At 44.0% G+C, this 18027-nt stretch overlaps 1 protein-coding gene across 1 annotated transcript in view; it reads right to left on the bottom strand.

Annotated features, from left to right (window-relative positions):
- The window catches only part of ZNF423 (zinc finger protein 423), a 394330-nt gene that overhangs the window by 329386 nt on the left and 46917 nt on the right, over positions 1 to 18027 (bottom strand). The window contains exon 2 of the mRNA XM_082271171.1: positions 17594 to 17647. Within this exon, the coding sequence (XP_082127297.1) occupies positions 17594 to 17647 (54 nt within the window). The remainder of the gene's footprint in view (positions 1 to 17593; positions 17648 to 18027) is intronic.

Genomic DNA, 18027 nt, shown 5'->3' with positions numbered 1-18027 from the left:
TCATCTGCACAGTATAAAAACACAGGCGATTTTTATACTACTGAACACCTCTTTCCTTTTCGGTGTATATAGTTACTATTTTATGTGCATTTCTGTCATAGTCCTAGAAGACATTGAAATAGATGGCCTAACCCGCTGGGCAGGAGATCGCTAATACGTGGCCACGGAAGCTACTGTTCTTTTCCCAGATGTCACAAGAGACAACATTGTTGGCCCTGTGATACGAAGGCCATAGAGACAGAGAAAATAAAATGTTTATATAATTCCATTCTTCATCCTAAACAAAATCCGATCATTGGCAATCACATACCAATTTGTTGTGATCAGAAAAAGGGAAGGGCTTGGTAAAAATGGCCTAGTCTGTATGGAATAGCGTTACTGTGCAGTGACTGCATACTGATAAATGGCTCTGTCTGCCTTGGCGGTCTGGGATCATCTCCTTTGCCAGGTACATACATTATTATTCAGGACACATTCTGCCTTCTCTAGAACACAACATTCAACATCTTCAAATATAAAATATGTAAAAAAAATGGATTTTTGTAAAATCTTACCGTAAAATCCTTTTCTCTTAGCTCATCGACAGACGTAGTCCTCGGTGATACACCACCTTCGGGTTATGTTACCTCCGCAGGAGCAGGACTAGACAGGAAATTAAAAAGCTCTGGCCACACCCTAGGGGCAGTCCCAGAGGGTATATCCTCTCTCTCTCTGCCTCAGCAAATCAGTTATGTGAAAAAGCAGTGCTTAGAGAATTTAACCCAACCCAACTCCAAAACAGAGGGGCGGGGACTACGTCTGTCGATGAGCTAAGAGAAAAGGATTTTACGGTAAGATTTTACAAAAATCCATTTTTCTCTAGCGCTCATCGACAGACGTAGTCCTCGGTGATACACCACCTTCGGGACGTCCCAGAGCAGTATCACAACTGAGGGGTGGGAAAATGGAAATCAAATCCCAATCTAGAAGGCCCAACCGGTGCCAACTAGAAGTTTACAATGCTCATCCTTAATGATGAGACTCAACCAAAAAAAAGAGAAAACACATTTTTTTTTTTTTTTCAAACAGAAAAAAACCCTCGAGGTAGACCACCGGTCTCCTCAAATTGCGGCCTGCAAAACCTTGCGGCCAAATGAGGCATCCGCCGATGCCGTCACATCAATTTTATAGAATTTTGTAAAGGTATGTACCGACGACCAGGTGGCCGCCTTACATACCTGGACCACTGACGCCTGATGGCGAAAGGCCCAGGAAGTACTGAGCGCTCGAGTGGAGTGCGCCCTAACAGGGAACGGAGGACTCTGACCCTTAATAGAATAAGCCTGTACCACCGTTAGTCTAATCCATTTGGCAATGGTCGCGGCAGATGCAGGCAAACCCTTTCTGGGGCCATCCGTGATCACAAAAAGTGAATCCGTCTTACGGAAAGATTCCGTAGCTTTCAGGTATACCCTGATTGCCCGAACCACATCTAAGGAATGCAACGCATGTTCCCGATGATGCTTGGGCTGAGGACACAAGGAAGGTAGTACAATATCTTCATTCAGATGAAAATCTGAAACCACCTTGGGAAGAAAAGATGGCTTAGGATGAAGTACTACCTTATCCCTATGAATCACTAGGTATGGTGACTGGCATGATAATGCAGCCAGTTCTGACACCCTGCGAGCAGAAGTAATAGCCACCAAGAAGGCCACCTTCTGGGATAGAGTAAGCAAGGGAATCTCCCTGATGTTTTCAAAGGGAGGTTTCTGTAGAACCGACAAAACCAAATTAAGATCCCAGGGCGGTAAGGGCGCGCGGACTGGAGGAGCCAGGTGCCGCACCCCCTGGATGAAATTCCGCACCAAGGATTTGGTAGCTAAAGGCTTCTGAAAGAAGATTGCTAATGCTGAAACTTGACCCTTGATGGTGCTCAAGGCTAGCTTCTGCTCAACCCCTTGTTGCAAAAAGGCCAATATTCGAGTCACCGAATAGGTACGTGGAGGAAATCCTAAAGATTCGCACCACGCAATATAAGTCTTCCATGTGTGATAATAGACTTTGCTGGAAGTCGCTTTCCTTGCTTTAATAAGGGTAGGAATGACTGAAGTAGACAAACCTCTGTCCTTCAGTACTTGGGTCTCAATGGCCAGGCCATTAAAACCAGCGACTGTAAAGCACGAAGGTAAATTGGTCCTTGAGACCACAGACACTCCCTGAGACGAAGTTCCCACGGAACGTCTGCGACTAACATGTCCAAGTCGGCCAGGCCGGCTTGAGGAGGCCAGCCTAGAATTTCTAGGACCACTGGCGCTGATTGGATCTGAACCAGGCGTCCCTAGAGCTATCTGGCCCCGACCATCCGAGAAAGTCTGGTCGTTTTCTGTTCCCACACATTTATCAGATACCTGATAGTTATCAGGAAAGGTGATCTTTTCTGGTTGAACCTCAGGGACCGAAGTCACCCGACTAGAGGCTACTTGGCCTATCTGGTCAACCAGATCCGATTCCTGTGAGGTATAGGGACTAATCTTAGGAAAAGGTAAAGGAAAAGATCTTTTCAGGGAACGGTAACTACCGCTTCCTGTGGTACTTAAATGTTGGAAGGGAAGAATCGCACCGGTAGTAGTGGTTGATGCTCGATCTAATGTCCTGAATACCGGTGAAAACGTCCCCCCACCCTGAAACCGGGTGGGGGCGCACCTTCAGGCTGTGTACTCCTTTGCTTCGGGTTTGGCTGGGTTGCTCCCCTTCTTGAACCCTCCTGGAGGAGTCTTGCCTTTCCCGCTAGTACCAGCCGGGCGACCTTTATGGGCGGTAAAGAAAGGTCCTCGCTTGTTGCGAGGTCCCTTAGCTTTTGCAGCCTGTGGCAAAAAAGTGCTCTTGCCCCCAGTGGCATCCTTAATGATTTCATCTAGGTTGGCTCCAAATAGACGATTCCCCTGAAAGGGGAGATTGGTCAAGGTCTTTTTGGAACCTAGGTCAGCTGACCAGCATTTTAACCACAGCACACGTCTGAGGATCACTGCTAACTTATATGCATGCCCTAATAGGGGAGTAGTGTCCAAGGCTGCGTCACAGATAAACCGTAGCCCTTGTATGATCTGTTCCATCAAATCAGATGTCTCCTGGGGAATATCTTTTCCCCTAAGATCTTGGCGTACCATTTTCGCCCATTCCGTAAGTGTCTGGGAAACTAGACCAATAACGATTACTGGTCTAAATGCTGACCCTATCAGAGAAAAGATAGTGCGGGACTCTGCTTCTATCTTTCGATCCACCGGATCCTTAAAGGACGAAGTGTCCTCCACTGGAATAACCGTGGCTTTATTCAGCCTGGAAATAGGCGGATCCACGACTGGTGGTACCGTCCATTTCTTAATGATGGATTCCTCAACCTGATAGTGTCTAGCAATACGCTTGGAAATAGTAAAGGTACGTTTAGAATGCTCCCATTCTCCTTTAATCTGATTACCAAAACATTTAGGTACAGGAAAAGCCTTCGCCGTCTTGATGGGCTTATTAGTCCCAAAAGGCCTCTCTGTTTCAGTTGCCTCTGCCGGTAAAGCCTCAAGTTTTAAGGTTTCTTGCACTGCCACAACTAGTGCGTCCACCAATGCTTCTTCCTGAATTATAGCAAGAGAAGAAGCGTCCTCCTCACTGTCTGAGGGGGCTTTACCTGGGATAACAGCCCTTGCAGAGGAACCTGCAACTGCCGTGACCATCTCTGAATCTGAGTCAGAGGTGTCAGATGGTATAGGGGTAGGCGGGGGTCGCTTCCTTGACCCCCGTCCCTGACAGGCCGCCTCCACCCGAGCCACCATAGACTCCAAAATTGCTGTAAATGACTCTATACTCTGTGCACCGGCGGGTCCCGAGGCCCCCTCGAGGGAAACAGGTGGGGGAATATGTGTGGCAGGGTCCATAATAACTCCAGTTACTTCCTGGATAATATAATTCAAAAGTAAAGAAAAAAACTTTTTTTTTTTTTTTTTTCTGACCCCAGCGCCACAAAAAAGCCCCTTAGTGTTACCTGCTTAGGGATCCCTATCGATCGAGAGAGAGAGAGATAGACCCCCAGGCTCACCACTTGATGCTCAGAGTTAAACTGCAACAGCTTACAGCGCTGTCTTGACAAACAGGAAGTCTTTTGGCTGGCTGCCCAGGAAGAAAGGAGGCGGCTCCGCCCCTCTGTACGCCTTCCGGCGCCTCCCCCAAGCTCCACGAGGTGTAGGATCACCTCAAACATGGCCGCCCCCATGCTGGAGACACGAGGCTACGCCAAAATGGCGGCTCGTGCGATCCAGCAAAAAAAATGGCGGCGGCCTAAACTGAATAGCGGTGTGCTGCAGGGCACACAACACTCTCTCTGCATGGGGATATGGCGTGGTTGGCGGTACCGGCCCTGGCGGACCGCGTGGCCGTTCGGGAGGCCTGCTAATAGCTGGAGATCTGATTTGGAAGGCAGTCTACATGTCCGTGGCTTCTGACTGGTAGGTAGCTTATACTTAACCCATAAGATTCCCAGAATGCCACAGATTACATCTTTAAAACATGTATACAATAGATTGTTAGCTCCCAAGCCAAGCCTCCTGGCTTTTGCACACATAAATCACACTCAAAGTAGGAGGATTTGTGACATGTTATAGGATAGAAAGGACTCTTTCTTACCATACAGAGAGGGGCCCGCGTTCACCACAAAACCCGTCAGGGAAAAAGGGGGAACATACTACTCACCATACCGGAACCAGGCGGGCACCAACTCCTGACAGTACCCCTCTCCACCGGGGCGGGAGGGCTGTCGACCGATACGGACGCCGTGACTCATGGTCTTTGGCGTTTCGGCGAGACGTTTAACTCGCGTGGACAGTCCTTTAATGGGACTTTGTCGCGGCCGACCCAGCGCGGAGCTATGGCCTGCACGCGCTCGTAGGCTGAACTGGGGTGACCACCGGATCTCAACATCCAGCCCGTCGCCCAGTTCAGCTTTCTTGCTTGAAGATCTCACAGGAACACTGGAGAAAAAAGCTGTCTAAAAAAATCCTTTAAGAAAAAATTCTTGCCAGGACCTAAGATCCCAGCAAGGTGTCTAGGTCCTTACTCCTAACTAGACAGAAAATAACTGATTTGCTGAGGCAGAGAGAGAGAGGATATACCCTCTGGGACTGCCCCTAGGGTGTGGCCAGAGCTTTTTAATTTCCTGTCTAGTCCTGCTCCTGCGGAGGTAACATAACCCGAAGGTGGTGTATCACCGAGGACTACGTCTGTCGATGAGCGCTAGAGAAATATTTATATCCACGTCTGCAGGCAGTAGAAGACACCAGTTCATTCTTCTAGTGTATTACAATGCTCTCCAGGACCACCCAGAATTTTCTTTCCAACCACAGATTTACAGATAACAAATCCCAGACATTTTCTATCCCTGTGTCCACAGCACAGCACCCAGTCCAATTGTGACCTGGTGACAAACATGGCTCATATCACTACAAAGGTGTTTCTATGCTAGGAACATGTGAAAGATGGGGCTTGCCCAGCACATTTAGGCCACTGTGAAGAACTAAAAGCATGTCGGACTAGCAATTATGTGCAGGTCAGATATATGTTAAGGCTTCACTCAGATTAACTGCACTAGAGGTAATGTGCAATATTTTGCTTATTAACATGTATTGTGTTTAGACAGCCCATTTTTTTTTTTTTTTAATAATGCCAATAAACCCCAAAGCAGGCTTTAAAGTATTACATTCATGAGAGAGTATGCAGGCATGCTATTCCCAGTGTCCTTTTAAAAATAAAGGACTGGTTTTGTCTGACTTTGTGTTGGTTCACACTATGGCGACACGACTTCGGGGCGACTTTTCACATAATGGAAGTCAATGCAAGTCGCTCTGACTTCGCCCAAAAGTAGTGCAGGAACCTTTTTCTAAGTCGGGGCGACTTTAGTCGCTCCTATTAGAATGGTTCCAATTGCACAGAATGGAGCACGACTTGTCAGGCGACTTGGTCAGTGTGAACCGGCACTTACAGCTTTACTCCAGCTTTCGTTACACTTTACATAGTTCATTTGGGCCAAGCTGGCCCATATTACCTATGTTCCTCACTAACCTGTGAGGCTGCTGAATGTGTGGTATAAACTGTATGTAGCTGAGGTTACATACAGCATACCCCACTGTTTTCTGGGTTCCAGCCAAGACTTGCAGGAACACACGTAAAGTCTATCTGATCAGAGCTCAGCCAATTAGAGAAAGCAATGTATTCTAGCAATCAGTACAAAGCTTCCTCTGGCCAAGTCAGAGGTTGTGACATCATCAGCCCGCCTCTCTGACCCAGCCAATCAGAGGAAGCTTTTTATTCATTGCTAGAATACATTGCTTTCTCTGATTATCTGATCAGCAGTCAGCCATTCAGAGAAAGCAATGTATTCTAGCGATAAAGGAAGGTTTTGGCTCGCACCAGAAGACTCTTCCTCTTACAGATAGCTAAAAAGGTCATTGTTCATAGTGGTTACTCATCTGAGAGGGAGAAGTTGGTCACTGCTGAAGGAACACATAGAAGCCATAGGGTTCCAGGGAATCCTGGTTGAGAAGGGCTACTCCAGCAGCCATAGGGTTCCATGGAACCCTGGTTGAGAAGGGCTACTCCAGCAGCCATAGGGTTCCATGGAATCCTGGTTGAGAAGGGCTGCTCCAGCAGCCATAGGGTTCCATGGAACCCTGGTTGAGAAGGGCTGCTCCAGCAGCCATAGGGTTCCATGGAACCCTGGTTGAGAAGGGCTGCTCCAGCAGCCATAGGGTTCCATGGAACCCTGGTTGAGAAGGGCTGCTCCAATGGGATTCTCTCTTACTTCCGGTTTTGGCTATGGGACAGGAAGTGAAGGAAAATCTCCCTTATCGGACAAAGATGGCAAAAACTGAAAGGGGTTTATAGCTCTTCCGTACTCTATGCAAAATTAAAAAAAACTTTAAGTATCTTTCAGTTCCTAACCTGAAACAAGCATAATGTATGTGTGCTCAAGTGTCAGAATTCCTGATCTCTATACTCTTATTGGATGAGCAACTCAGACAACACTTAAGCCAAAAGCATCAGCATGACAGACAGACAAATAGCAACCAAATTCAATCATCCACCCGTCCTCCATTTAGGTCCGTTCACAACATGCAGGCGTGACAGAGCATGCACATCATATGTAGGGCAGCCTATTTATTTCAATGAGCTGCCCAACATGTAAAAAACGTGCAAAAGAAGTCCCGGACTTCAAAATTGTGAGGAGGAAGATTACTATTGAACTAGAAGAGAGAAGCACAAAGGTCACATCACATCGAAGGCAAGTAATGTCCCTTGTGCTTATTTTGTGTATTTGGGTGTATATTCTGTATATATAATTTAGATTTTTATTTTTATTTTTTGAGGTAAACTTGGGCTTAATGTGGAAGTCCTTCAAACATCACACCTACTTTTGAACTCTGCAATGAGGTAATTTGGTTACAAATACTTTTTTATGCTTAAGTGAACGATTTACCATAGATGTGATATCCAAAAAAAAAAATATATATATATATATATATATATATATATATATATATATATATATATATATAAAAATATATATATTTTTTTTAAACAAAGCTCCTAGACTCCTTACTTGAAGTTAACTTTTTTTCCCAAATTGATGTTGCAATTTACATGGAATTATTACATTTAGAAAATAAGCAATATTTCATAATATTGATAGATTCTTGAACCTGTTCAAAAGTTAAAGTGTCTAAATTCTCATTTAATATTCCTTCGATAGCTTGCAAGGCCACCCACTGCTCGAATGTCATCAAATTTAGCAGGGCACAACTGAAATCCGAGCAATTTATGGCCTGCTTAAATATGAAACATTGTCCACATTTTCATATACAGTAGAAGTGTCTTTATTTCTGCAGGTTCCTCTCTACTTAAGCCTTCGTTCACACTATGAATATCCTATGAATCATACAGAAATGCACACCACATTCCTGTGCAATTCACATGTGATTCAGTGCAGTGCGACTGGAGACCATTCATTTTGAATGGGCTCAAATCACACCACATTGCACCAAAGTAGTGCCTGCACTACTTTTGGAAACGCATTACAACTGGATCACGTGATCGTTTTGTACCATGTGATCCAGCACAGGCAAGCGCGCTGCATTTGCTTCCTGCTTTTTGAGTGTCGTTAATATGGCACTTACACCCACTGCAGATAGCAAGGGCAGTGTGTTTTGAATGAGTTGCAGGAAATGTGCACGGATCATAGGTTTACCACACCACTTTCTAGTGTTAACAGGACCTAAATGTCCCTAAAATACCCTTACCCTTAACTCACAGACCACTAGGTTGTTTTCACCCAATAACCCTTTATGGCAGGACCCCAATCTCATGCATTTTATTGACAATCCCATTAGCATTATGTGGGCTACAGCTGATTTAAAATACATACAACTATATGTAAAATACAAACACCCACTATGATCAGGGTACTAACTGCAGCTTACCAATCCTTAATTGTTGTGGCTGCATACATTTTCTTGTTTTTAGGCTTTTCTTTCCTTTATTTTTCACCTGCTGATCCAACCAGTAACTCACTTCCAAGGTTTCTCCTCACCACTGAAAGAGTAATAAAGCCACCTTTGGACAGCAGCATTGTCAATCTGCGGCGAGGGTAGAGTTAGATGCTCTAGCAAATTTGAATAGACGTGACTTGACTAACAAATTCAAACTGTTGAGATGTGTTTTGCACCCCCCAACTGCCCACTCCCCCCCAAGCTACAATGACAGCAAATGGTAGTGTTCACATGCCATGGTCACAACGCTTTGCATTGTGCTTGCAACAAAAACACAGCAACATGCTGCAGTCGGTGGGTGGAATGTGGCCTAACACCAAAAATGCCACGCAACCATGTGTAATGATTGTGGCTGCGGCTCATTTGTTACACAAAAATGAGGTTAAAACAAACGGTCACATCACCTTCTCCCCAACAGTCAACTGCCTCTGCAAAGTGATTTGAATGCAGAGAGGGTAATAGACGGACATTTAAACCTATCTTTACTCCCATTATAGGACTCCTAATATACGGTCATCTTGGCCAAGGATAAACATATCCAACTTAGATACTTCCACAGTGCATACTCTACACTGCAGAGGTTGTTCAGAATGAAAAACAGGTTCTGCGGTCTGTTTACATTCAGCACTGCAAGTGTTTGCTGTTCTAGCTCTATCTGCACATTAGTGGCCCATAGACAAGGGTTCTTATTGGGCTGGAGATAATCAGAGACGGTAACATAGAAGTCTATGGGGGATTTAATAGGCAACTGTGGCCAAAACAGTGAAGACTTGCAGCACTTAATGTCAGCACTAGGGATGGGCTCAGGCATGTTCGGATTGTTGTCCCAACCCAACTTAGCAATATCCCCAGGAAGCCCTCACTGCACACTGCCAATCATAGGCAGTGAGGTATTTCCCGGCCCGCAGCTGCACATACACAAGCTGCCTCTAATTGGCGGTGTGCAGTGACGGCTTTCTGGTGGGATTGCTCAGGTGGGTTGGGACTACGAACCGAACATGCCTAAGCCCATCCCTAGTGCTGACATTAGGTGCTGCAAGTCTTCACTGTTTTGGCCACAGTTGCCTATTAAAACCCCCATAGACTTCTATGTTACCGTCTCTGATTATCTTCAGCCCAATAGAAGCCTTGTCTATGGGAATACGTCCCGCAACCGTGTATAACGATTGTGGCTGCGGCTCAGCCACAACGTGTTAAGACAACAGTGATAAGGTGTCACATCACCTTCTCCCCACCAGACAATCGCCTCTGAAAAGTGATTAGAATGCGGAGAGGGTATTAGACGGAGGTTTATAGGCAGGACCAATCATAGGCATTGAGGTATTTCCCGGCCCGCAGCTGCACATACACAAGCTGCCTTTTAATTAGGGGTGTGCAGTGACAGCTTCCTGGCGGCATTGCTCAGGTGGGTTGGGACAATGATCCGAACATGGCTAAGCCCATCTCTAGTGCTGACATTAAGTGTTGCAAGTCTTCACTGTTTTGGCCACAGTTGCCTATTAAAACCCCCATAGACTTCTATGTTACCGTCTCTGATTATCTCCAGCCCAATAGAAGCCTTATCTATGGCAATATGCCCCGCAACCATGTGTAATGATTGTGGCTGAGGCTCAGCCACAGCGTGTTAAGACAACGGTGAGAAGGTGTCACATCACCACCTCTGAAAAGTGATTAGAATGCGGAGAGGGTATTAGACGGGCGTTTATAGGCAGGACCAATCATAGGTAGTGAGGTATTTCCCGGCCCGCAGCTGCACATACACAAGCTGCCTCTAATTGGCGGTGTGCAGTGACGGCTTCCTGGTGGGATTGCTCAGGTGGGTTGGGACTACGATCCGAACATGCCTAAGCCCATCCCTAATAAACAGATTGTATAACAGAAGCTGTCTGATCAAGGCAAGTATGAATCTGTGGAGGATGGGGTGGGTTAGGCTAGGCAAAAAAAGAGAAGTGCAGTTTTTTTTTTTTTTTTTGTGAACGTATCCTTTAATTCAATTGAATGTAAAACATATCACATTTCTCCCCCACCTCCATGCTGTGCCCCTTTCTGTCCCAAGGGGAATTGCATTTTATCAGAGAAATTCTTATTTCCAGCAGTCAACAGAAATAATGTTCATAGAGGCAGATCATTCTCTCGCAGAATACGAGCTTACCTGCCTTGAAACTAATTATGCTTGAGGAACCTTTTTAATTAGATAATGGCAATAATGAAACAGCGATTAGGTTTCTCTGCAAAGTGTTGGGAATTTTTGAATACAGCTAATGGAAAACCTTCCTGCATTTTCAGCAGAGACTACAGTTGGCCATAGATGAATTTAAATTTGGCCGGTTCAGCAGGGACAGGCCAAATTTTTATCAATGTGTGTCCATGCCTGGTCAACAGAAGTCGTTTAACAGATTGACTTTTGTCAAATGGGCTTCTTGAAAACATTTTCTTGATCAGCCAACAGCAGCCAATTGACCGTAGCTGCCGATCAGTGTATTCTGACAGCTGAGAGTCCCGTTGTTAGAATAAAATAGGGATAGGCTCAGGCACGTTCGGATCTTAGTTCCAACCCACCTGAGCAATCCCCCCAAGAAGCCGTTACTGTACACCGCCATAGGCAGCAGTGAAGCATTTCCCGGCCCGCAGCTGCACATACACACACCCTGACTAGGCTGCTCATGATTGGTGATAGAGCCCACCAGCTTTAGTGGCATAGACCTTCAGAAACCTTACAAGTAGCAGGCTTACATTCCTGATTTGTCACAACATACACAACACTTATAATAAAATAGCCATCCTTTAAGGGCCCTTTCACACAGGCTTTCTGATCAGGTCCGCCTGTCAGTTTTTTCAGGCGGACCTCATCAGATGCCCCATGCACCCCTATGGAGCAGCGAAAAGTCAGCAGTGATATGTCTGCTGACACCCGCTGCTATCGGATCTGATCCTGTCCGTGAAATCCAGATGGATGGAAACCCTATTTTCCATCCGTCTGGAGGATCGGATGAAAACTGACAAGCGGTCAGTTTTCATCCAATCTCCCATAGAGGAGAGCAGGGATCTGACAGGTCTGCCTCTGCAAAGTAGGCAGACCCGGACCTATCATCCACCTGCTCAATGGGAATCAGCAGATCAATCCTCGCTGAGCAAAACGGAGTCCGCAAGGTGGAAAGCCCGTGTGAAAAGCCCCTTAGATTGTAAGCTCTAACGAGCTGGGCCCTCTGATTCCTCCTGTATGTATCTGTATTGTAACTAAACTGTCTGCCCTCATGTTATAAAGCGCTCTGCAAACTGTTGATGCTATATGAATCCTGTATATAATTAATCTTTGGTGACTTTGCCTAGGCTGAGATGTCGGTCTACTGCAGGCAGGAGGAAGCATTTCCGCTGTCTCTTCTCTCCTAGTGACTATATTTTAAAATAATATTAAGGCTGCAGTAAGGGGCTGATCTGTGACAGACATTTGACATTTTGGAATCTACACAGCTCCTGACACAGTGATAAATAGGTTGTTTGTTATGCCGATAACAGTTTCTCAATGGAAAAAAAAAAAATGCCTGTCAAATCCTATTACATGTAATCTGTGTTGTAATACAGCAACAACGATATTCCTAAGTAAGTTTATTGAATGGTAGGTTGCAAACTGCTTTCTCTACAAGTGAAAAGAATTGCCAGCTGTTCTCTACATTACATACATATGCCTTTACTTATAGCGAATTCAATAGAATTTAGTTGTGCAGCTACATAAAGGGAATTTGCCCATCTCAGTCATTTGGAAAAAAAAAAAAAAGGGTGGGAGGGTCACGCAAGAGAGAGTAAGTGCACCGTTTACATGCTCAGTTAGCTCCTGCACAGAGGGACTGCACAACAGACAGTGAAAAGCAGATAGTCTACATGGACAGAAAAATAGAATACAAAACCAAAGAACTGCACATTAGGCAAATAAACCAGACCACCGAAGCAATTCCAATTATCAGCTATTACTGCAAAACAATCTAAATGAAAAATGACAAGTTAAAAATGATGGCATGTTCAGTTTGTCCCTGCAATGTGAGAAGTTAGGCACACCGTATGTTTCTGCTATTGTTAAAGAGGAAGTAAACTTCCATCTTTATGTTTTACCTATAGGTAACTCTATATTAAGGCTTACCCATAGGTAGTGTAAATATCTCCTAAACATGCCCCGTTTAGGCCCCTTTCACACATGGAGACCGTTCAGATCCGCCGGTCAGTTTTTTTGGCAGATCTGAATGGACGCCCCATGCATCCCTATGGGGCATCTGATGTCAGCGGAGACATGTCCGCTGACATCTGATCCGTCAAAACCGGACAGATGGAAACCCTATTTTCCATCCATCTGGCGGATTGGATGAGAACGGACAGACGGTCCATTCCTATCCGATTCCCCCATAGAGATGAATGGGGACCTGACAGCTCTGTCTCCGCGCACAAAGTAGAGACACAGCTGTCATCCGCCAGCTCAGCGGGGGATCGGCGGATCGATCCCCAGCTGAGAAAAATGGAGTCCGCCTGGCACTCTGTGTGCACTCCGTGTGTGAAAGAGCCCTTAGGAGATATTTACTGACCTAGCAGCCAGTTACGTCACTAGTGCATGCACGCTAAAGGAACATGCCATTTTTTTCAGAGCAGTGTGCCGTGACTGGTGGCCCCAGCACGCATGCATGGGAGTAACATCCTCTCAGCTCTAGCCAGTTGCAGAGCCGGAGTCGCGAACCCGGAAAGGAAGACCGGGTATGGATGGACGCTGCCTCCAGCGATGGCATCACATCGCTGGAACGCTTTGTTTTCAGGTAAGTTTAACATTATGTGCTAGCATGCATCGCATACTAGCACATTATGCCTTTGCCTTGCAGGTAAGTAAAAAAAAAAAAAAGTGCAGCGGTTTACACTTTATAGACAGTGTAAGTCCTTATGTACACCGAGTGTTTGTTCAGCTCCCCTGAATGCCTTGTCTCCTGGAAGTAGAAAAGCAGCCTAACCACTTAAGGATCGGAAGGTTTTACCCCCTTAATGACCAGGCCATTTTTTGTGATTCGGATGGGCTTATGGAATCAATACAGGGACCTGTGTTCCTAAATAAGAGGAACACAGGAGCCCTGTGTTGATTGCTGACAGAATAACGGTCTGCAGTGTTTATAATGGCAGATCGCCGTTCTGTCTCCCCGGGGAGTGATCGCAGGTGCCCAGCGCAAAATCGCAGCCACCGACCCCGCAGATCAGCTTTCCCTCTCCCGAATCCCTGCGCCCGTGTGCCCCCACGATCGCTCCTGAGGAGTGACGTATGGGTATGGTGATTCGTGCAGCAGAGCCACCTTGCCGCAGTATATTTGCGGTGTGTGGTCAGCAAAAGGTTAAAAAAAGCACCTAAAGCCATGTTTTTTCACACACATGTAGGTGTACCATGCGTTTGAGCATTCATAGATTCCATTTGCCAGGATATTATTTTTTTCTGGCCATTGGAATGAATGAAAGCTCTGGCATTTAGGCATGTCAACTGCTTTTTTGCCCAAAAAGTTCCTCTCCTGAATGCGCTGATGATGGGTTATTTCTGCCTATGAACGCTCCTCTTCTAATATGCCTGTTAATGCCTATGTATGCATGGACACGTAGGGTAACAGAGGTGTGTTGACAGGCAGAAAGAAGATGCCAAATGCCTGTGAAAGCAGAATTTTTTAAGCCAAGTATGCATGAGCCCTGAGGAATACGGATGGGAATTTATCTATGTTGAGTAATAACTTTAAAGGCTACATTCATACAAGCACTGATTTCCAGAAGCTCTTGGATTAAAGTGGATGTAACCATAACGCTGAACATAGATGGTTCGTTTTTTGTCATTCAGCCTGTGGACTAAGAAAGAACAGATTCCTTCATCCACATAAGGTGAAGAGGAACCCCCCCCCCCCCCAATCTGGGACATTGTATTCTGACCAGCTCCCACTAATGTCAGAATACAACCGCTGCAGCCACTGAACAACAAAAGTTTTCCAACATGTCCCTTCAACAGAATTCAATCCAATGATCCACGAAATATGGCCAAAATCTCTCTGGGTGATCTATGTACATTGCAAGGATTAGAACAACCTTTGTTGCAGATTCCTACCTTTTTGTTTTTCTGAAGAAATCCCTCTGTGTTTCTCTGTGCCCATGTGGGAAAGTGAGTCAAATTGGAGTGGTTTCAAAGTTATCAATCAGCTGTGCACCTGCAGAGCACCAATGAGGAAATGTGCTGGGCCTGCATCCCTTTAGGCTGGCCATATATTAAACAATTTTCTGTACAGTATTCTTTAGATTTAGCTTCAACTATGTAGTGCAAGGGCCTGCCTAACTGGATACAAATGAAAGTGTTGTTTAGTTTTGACCCCATATTATATGTTTTTCGGTAAATGTAAAGGAAAAATGTACAAGATGATTGAACATGTATGGCCAGTCTTCAACATGTTCCTATTGGGAGTATCTCACCAAAAATGACATTTTTGTTGCAGGGGATGCTTGAAATCTGACTTGTATCTTAGGCAGACTTCTGGGAAAATCGGTGAGCCAATCACACAAGCAGGAAATTATGTTTCTGGGGTGTGGTCAGTATACATTCTGTACAGAACACCTCCAGGTAGCCATATTGCATTGTATTTTCAGAAAATGACAGCGGCTGCATATTAAAAATAATATTTTTAATAACATTTAAATTACAATATGACTTGAGTTACAATTGTATATGCTATATTATTATTTTTTTTATTTGCTTTTTCTTCCCCCACGAAAGTGAAGTTACCCTTTAAATATACATTTGAAAGTGCTTTGTTATATCTGTTCAGAAACTGCAAAAAAGATTTAGGTTGACCCTGCCAAAAATCCAGTGAACAGATCCTGTGCTCTCTTCCTATAATGCTCTTTTATCAGATAGTATTGTGCCTCGCAGTCTCTATTGACTAGTGAACACCTCCACCAATGTTATAGAGATGATGAAAAGGGGAGGTATTCTGTAGTCCTAAACCATTTTTTGTCCTAGGATGAGGACAAAGCTCCTTTATAGATACAGTACAGTGTTACTGGCATTTTAAAATAAAGATAAAAAAATAAAAGAAAAACAAATGCATCTAGGGATTGGAAAGATGCAATTAATTCCATTTTTGTTGCAGAGTTTAAATATGCTTTAAAAAGGTAAAATCATACATAGTTTAATAAATAGTATTTTTAAATCAACTATACTATACATTCAATTTACAAAGCCAACACACCAGAATAAATTCAAAAAAGTGACAGTTATTTTCTGTTCACTGAGGTTTGAACATTACAGTCACATGGTTAATTCAAGGGCCCCTTTCACACAGGCTTTTTCGATCAGGTCCGCCTGCCAGCTTTTTTTAGGCAGACCTGATCAGATGCTCCATACACCGTACACCCCTATGGAGCAGCGGATGTCAGCGGTGACATCTCCACACTCGCTGCTATCCGATCCAATGCGGCCCGTAAAATCCAGATGGATGGAAACCATATTTTCCATTCATCTGGAGGATTGGATAGGATCGGAGGAAAACAGACAGGTGGTCAGTTTTCATCCGATCTCCCATAGAGGAGTGCAGGGATCAGACCGGTCTGTCTCTGCAAAGTAAGCTGAGATGGACTTGTCAACCGCATGCCCAGCGGGGATCGGCGTATCGATCCCCGCTGAGCAAAACAGAGTCCGCCGGGCGGAAAGCCCGTGTGAAAGGACCCAAAGTCTTTTATTTTTTTAAATAACAAGCATGTTTTACTTACCTGCTCTGTGAATGCCTGAAGGTAAAAAACCTTGAGCCTTTAGAACCACTTTAAGAAAACCTATGATCCCAGCATACGCTTTCATTTTATAACATTTAAATAAAAGTTATTTCTGGCAATCCCATAAAAGCTTACATGAAAAATCTCCTTTCATGTTATGAGTTCTGCCTGTCCTGGCCATTTATTTCCACTACTTCAATTTACAAGGACTACATATCCCATGGTACCTTACTGCCAGCAAACAGTTATTCCTGTACTGACTTTACTTCCTGAAACTTCTACTTCATCTGTAGTTCAGAAGGTCAGCTTTGTCAATTCTGTGACGCAGCAAAGCCTACTCACAGGGCATAGTAAATACATTTCACAGAATTCAAGAAACTAAATGTGTAGGGGTCTTCAAAAAGCAAGTTTGCAAACTTAAAGATCTTTAATTTAATTGTGGTAATAAAATATACAATTTTACATTTGGACCATAGCTACATGTTAAGTATCTCATGCGATCATTTCAAAATATTCTAACCATATACCAATTTTATGCATGTTAAATTCTAGAAAAGCTGCCATATATGACAGCTACTACTAATATTTGTAATGTTCCACTGTACACTTCCTAACTATCTATATTATATTAGTGAAGTAGTTGCGATTTCCAAAACTCCTGACATGATTACTATGGTTTGAAACAAAGAAAAAATTGACTAAATGGTTATGTGTGTGTGTATGTGTATGTGTATGTGTGTGTGTAACAACCATTGTAGAGAAACACAGGTCCAACCACAACAACTTTATAATTTCCTGGTGGATCTGTAATTCTCTATAACTAATCCTATATATTTGGGTTTCTCAGTGGAACCCTAGGGTTCCTCCAGAGGTTGCCCAGAGTTCCTTGAGCAATAGGCAATTTATCCTTCTTAGATAAGTTCCCACTGACACCATTGATTTTTTTTTTAGCTATCTGTAAGGGGAATTCTTCCCAATGACCACAAGTTCCCATTATTACACGAATGAACCATGAGTTGTAGACTTAGTCATTTTTAGAAGGGGTTCCCCGAGATCGGAAAGTTTTTTCAAGGGTTCCTCTGTGTAGGAAAGATTGAGAAAAACTGCTATATAGGATAAATGCCTAAATGCTTTAATGGACAATTTTAATTGATTTTATTTGATAGCATATTTAATGTTCTAACACACATATGGATACAGAGTTACAAACTTAGACATAAAATACAAAAAAATACAAACATACAAGAAGATCTGCATGACAGTACCTGTTTGGTTTAGTGAGGCATCCCAATTCAAACTGAAGTCATCAGAATCCTCCACTGAAAAAAAAAAAAAAAAAGGCAAAACATCAATAACAGAATATATGACTTAAAGCAACATATATATCACACTCAAATACAGACTACATGCCATGCTCCCACATAAAGCCATATACCTAGGATTTCACTTTTTTTATCATTGTCCCATTGTCCTATATAGAAGGCAATATTCATTCTTTATGTATATTTTTGAGAGACATCTTGTAGTGTTATTCTCTTAAATCCAGCATTATCTACTGCAGAAATCACATTTTAAAGCTCATAAGTTGTATATAAATAGAAACCACCTAGGACAGAATGATCAGCCAATATAGACTGGGTAAATCAATATGTGGAACGTACGTAGTGTTAACATACCAAGCAGTTATTAAGGGCTAGCA

The sequence above is a fragment of the Pelophylax lessonae genome (assembly GCF_965119305.1).
Source record: "Pelophylax lessonae genome assembly, chromosome: 10".
Lineage (NCBI taxonomy): Eukaryota > Metazoa > Chordata > Amphibia > Anura > Ranidae > Pelophylax > Pelophylax lessonae.
This window is presented reverse-complemented; position numbering and strand designations above follow the sequence as displayed.